A 2,975-nucleotide genomic window follows, 5' to 3' on the forward strand; every position below is an offset into this window, starting at 1 on the left:
AGCAAGCACATTGACCGAACCGCCCTTCGACGAACCAGTGCCACCACTCACACCGATGTCCCCTCCAGTGCTGGAAGATCCACCTGTCATGGCGACAGCACCGCCGACACCGCTAGCGGAGTTCGATGCGCCGCCTGCCACACGCACGGACCCGACTGAGGCGGAAGACGCGGAAGCACCACTGCTGATGAGCACATCGCCCGACAGACCGCTCGAGGAGCTACCCGATTCGATCTGGACGGCTCCACTGCTCGCAGATGATGACACCGCAGCAGAGCGCAAGCCCACTTTGCCTGAGTCGCCCACAACGGACGTGCCCGACACGATGCTCACGCTCCCACCAGCGGCCTTCGAGCTGTCGCCCGCGCCAACAAGCACACTGCCGCCACTTCCAGTCGATGAAAAACCTCCCGAAATGGACGTCAGTCCTACACTCGTATCCGCATCGCCAGTTGTCAGCGTCACGTTCCCGCTTCCGCGCGCCTTGGAGCCCGAGCTAGACGCGGAAGAGATCGAAACTTCGCCAGTGGCACCGCCAGCCGAAGCGCCCGACTGGACGCTCACTGACCCACCGGCGCCACTGGAACCGGACGCACCGGCCGACAACGTCACTCGTCCACCACTTCCAGCTGAGCTGGAACCAGCGCCGATCGCCACGCTGCCACTGTTGCCATTCACCGAGTCACCTGAAAGAAGTTCAATCCAACCGGTTGAACCGAGATTGGTATTTCCCGACGCCAGTATAATATCCCCAGAGTCACCGGCAGTTCCCGAGGTAGTTGTACCAACGCTTACGCTTCCTGAAGTACCTCCACTGCTCCCCCCTGACGAAATTGCAATCGATCCACCAACACTTGCATCACCAGAAGTCGTTCCACCCTCAAGGGAAATACTGCCGCCCTGGTCGTTACTATCGCCAACACCAACAACAATGTTGCCGGCTTGGCCGTTAGGGGCATCCCCTGAAACGATTTGAATACTGCCAGATGAGCTTGATTCAGACTTGCCAGACTCGATCGAGACAGAACCAGTTCCTGCCGTGCTGCTACTGGTAGCGTATCCACCCGAGTCTGCGCTAGACACGGTTACATCCCCGCTTTTTTCTGGTGCATTGGCCGACACATGAAAACGTCGATGTTGGGCATGAATAGCAGCAACGAGGTCGAGGATGACTTTCTGCTTATCGATTTGATGAAAGTTCATCAGACCGAAATCGCTTTCGTTCAGATAGAAGTCTTGGACACTGACGTATTCTGGGAAGGTTTCGCGAGCTTGTTGAGCAATCACTCCGCGCACAACCGAATCTTCGATGCCACGAATCCGTCTCCATTCGTCTGTGTATCGATACTGTTTGATTTCAAGCGTCTGCAACCGCTGAAGAATATCATCCTCGTCCACGTCCTCGATGTTGGTCTTGATTCGTCGATCCGAGGGAGATATGACTTGGGGGAATTGTGCTGGAACGGTACCAACCACCATATCATTACGCACGCGAAAAACAATCCCGTCCGCCGTATTTGAATTCGGATTTTCGAAGAGCGCTTCTTGTGTAGAAGTTTGTTTGGTAAACACACCGTCAATAGATACGTCGCCACCATCACTTGCAATAGAAACACTCCCGTCACTTCCGATATCAACGGACCCCTTCCGATCACCAGATACAATAGACACTGCTCCGCCAGCGCTACCACTGCCAGCGCTAATAGCAATACCACCCACTTGGGTAACGTCAGAGCTCGACTGCGTCTCGATGGACACCTGACCCGGAACACCACTTTCGGAATCGCCACCTGACAGCATCAGGTCACCTCCCACACCACTGGAAGATGAACCACCGGAGACGCTAACCGCGCCGCCAGATCCACTGGATGAGGAAGTTCCGCCGCTCACGTCCACGGAACCGGACGAACCCGTCTCCGAATCGCCGCCAGTCACGAGAACACTTCCTCCCGACTCTGCCGCGCCGCTGGAACCGCCCGCCACGCTCAGCAAACCACCGGACCCCGTTGTACTAGATCCGCTGGCCACATTAACAGCACCAGATGCGCCGTCCACCGCAGAGCCAGACACGACCGACACACCACCAGACGCAGACGTACCGCTAGCAATGCCGCTTCCGACCGACACAACGCCGCTCGAGACACTGCCAGTGCCGCTAGACACCGACACCGCGCCGCCCGTCGACGAGCTGCTAGAACCGCCCGACACAAACACACTGCCTGCTGTGGTAGACGCCTCGCCAGACTGCACGGACACGTCGCCGCTGCTACCCGACCCCGAAGAACCGGAAGACAGCGTCACCACGCCCGACGCTGCATCCACCGACGCGCCGCTCCCGATCGTCGCAGAACCGCTCAATGCGTCTCCGCTCGCAGAAGCACCGCTCGTCACGCTCACGTCGCCGCTGCCCAGCAAACCCGCACCCGAAGCAATGTCCACGACACCACCTGCGCCAGCATCGCTTGCGCCGCCGGCCAGAACGATGCCGCCTCCGGTCGCAGCGCTAGACGAACCGACACCGCCAGTTAAGGCGACGCCTCCAGCAACACCAGATGACGCCGTCAGAGATCCGCCGCGCACACTCACCGAGCCGCCACCCGTAGTGCTATCCGTACTATCGCCGGCAACAACTTCGACCGTGCCGCCGGCAGCACTGCGACGAACACCGCTCGACAAGCTCACCGCGCCGTCCTCGCCGGACGACACGAACACAGAGCCCCCGCGCGCGCTCGTGCTTCCAGTCGGCCCGCCGCGAATCTGCACGCTGCCTGCGTCCGACGAGTCTGAAACACCGCTCGACACGACCACAGACCCGCTCGACCCGCTCGCGCTGCCGCCAGACGCAACTGACAACAATCCCGACGCGCCGGAGTCGGCATCGCCAGTGCTGACGCCCACGTCACCGCTCACGCTCGAGCCTGTGGCAGCCGCGCTCGACACCGTAACGACGCCGCTGCTCGCACTGGCCGCGCCGC

At 60.2% G+C, this 2,975-nt stretch overlaps 3 protein-coding genes across 3 annotated transcripts in view; 1 reads left to right on the plus strand and 2 right to left on the minus strand.

Annotated features, from left to right (window-relative positions):
• PHYSODRAFT_251709 (hypothetical protein) overlaps positions 1 to 674 on the minus strand; it is a gene marked incomplete at both ends in the record, with an annotated part of 10,739 nt that extends 10,065 nt beyond the window's left edge. The window contains one exon of the mRNA XM_009527607.1: positions 613 to 674. Within this exon, the coding sequence (XP_009525902.1) occupies positions 613 to 674 (62 nt within the window). The remainder of the gene's footprint in view (positions 1 to 612) is intronic.
• Positions 675 to 1,296: 622 nt separating this feature from the next.
• On the minus strand, positions 1,297 to 1,560 carry PHYSODRAFT_448503 (hypothetical protein; the record flags this gene model as incomplete). The annotated part of the gene is made up of 1 exon (XM_009527608.1): positions 1,297 to 1,560. A coding segment is annotated over one exon (264 nt), but the record flags the coding sequence as incomplete, so codon positions are not given.
• Positions 1,561 to 2,431: 871 nt separating this feature from the next.
• On the plus strand, positions 2,432 to 2,749 carry PHYSODRAFT_460851 (hypothetical protein; the record flags this gene model as incomplete). The annotated part of the gene is made up of 1 exon (XM_009527609.1): positions 2,432 to 2,749. A coding segment is annotated over one exon (318 nt), but the record flags the coding sequence as incomplete, so codon positions are not given.
• Between the last annotated feature and the right edge of the window lie 226 nt (positions 2,750 to 2,975).

Source organism: Phytophthora sojae (genome assembly GCF_000149755.1).
Source record: "Phytophthora sojae unplaced genomic scaffold PHYSOscaffold_4, whole genome shotgun sequence".
NCBI lineage: Eukaryota > Oomycota > Peronosporomycetes > Peronosporales > Peronosporaceae > Phytophthora > Phytophthora sojae.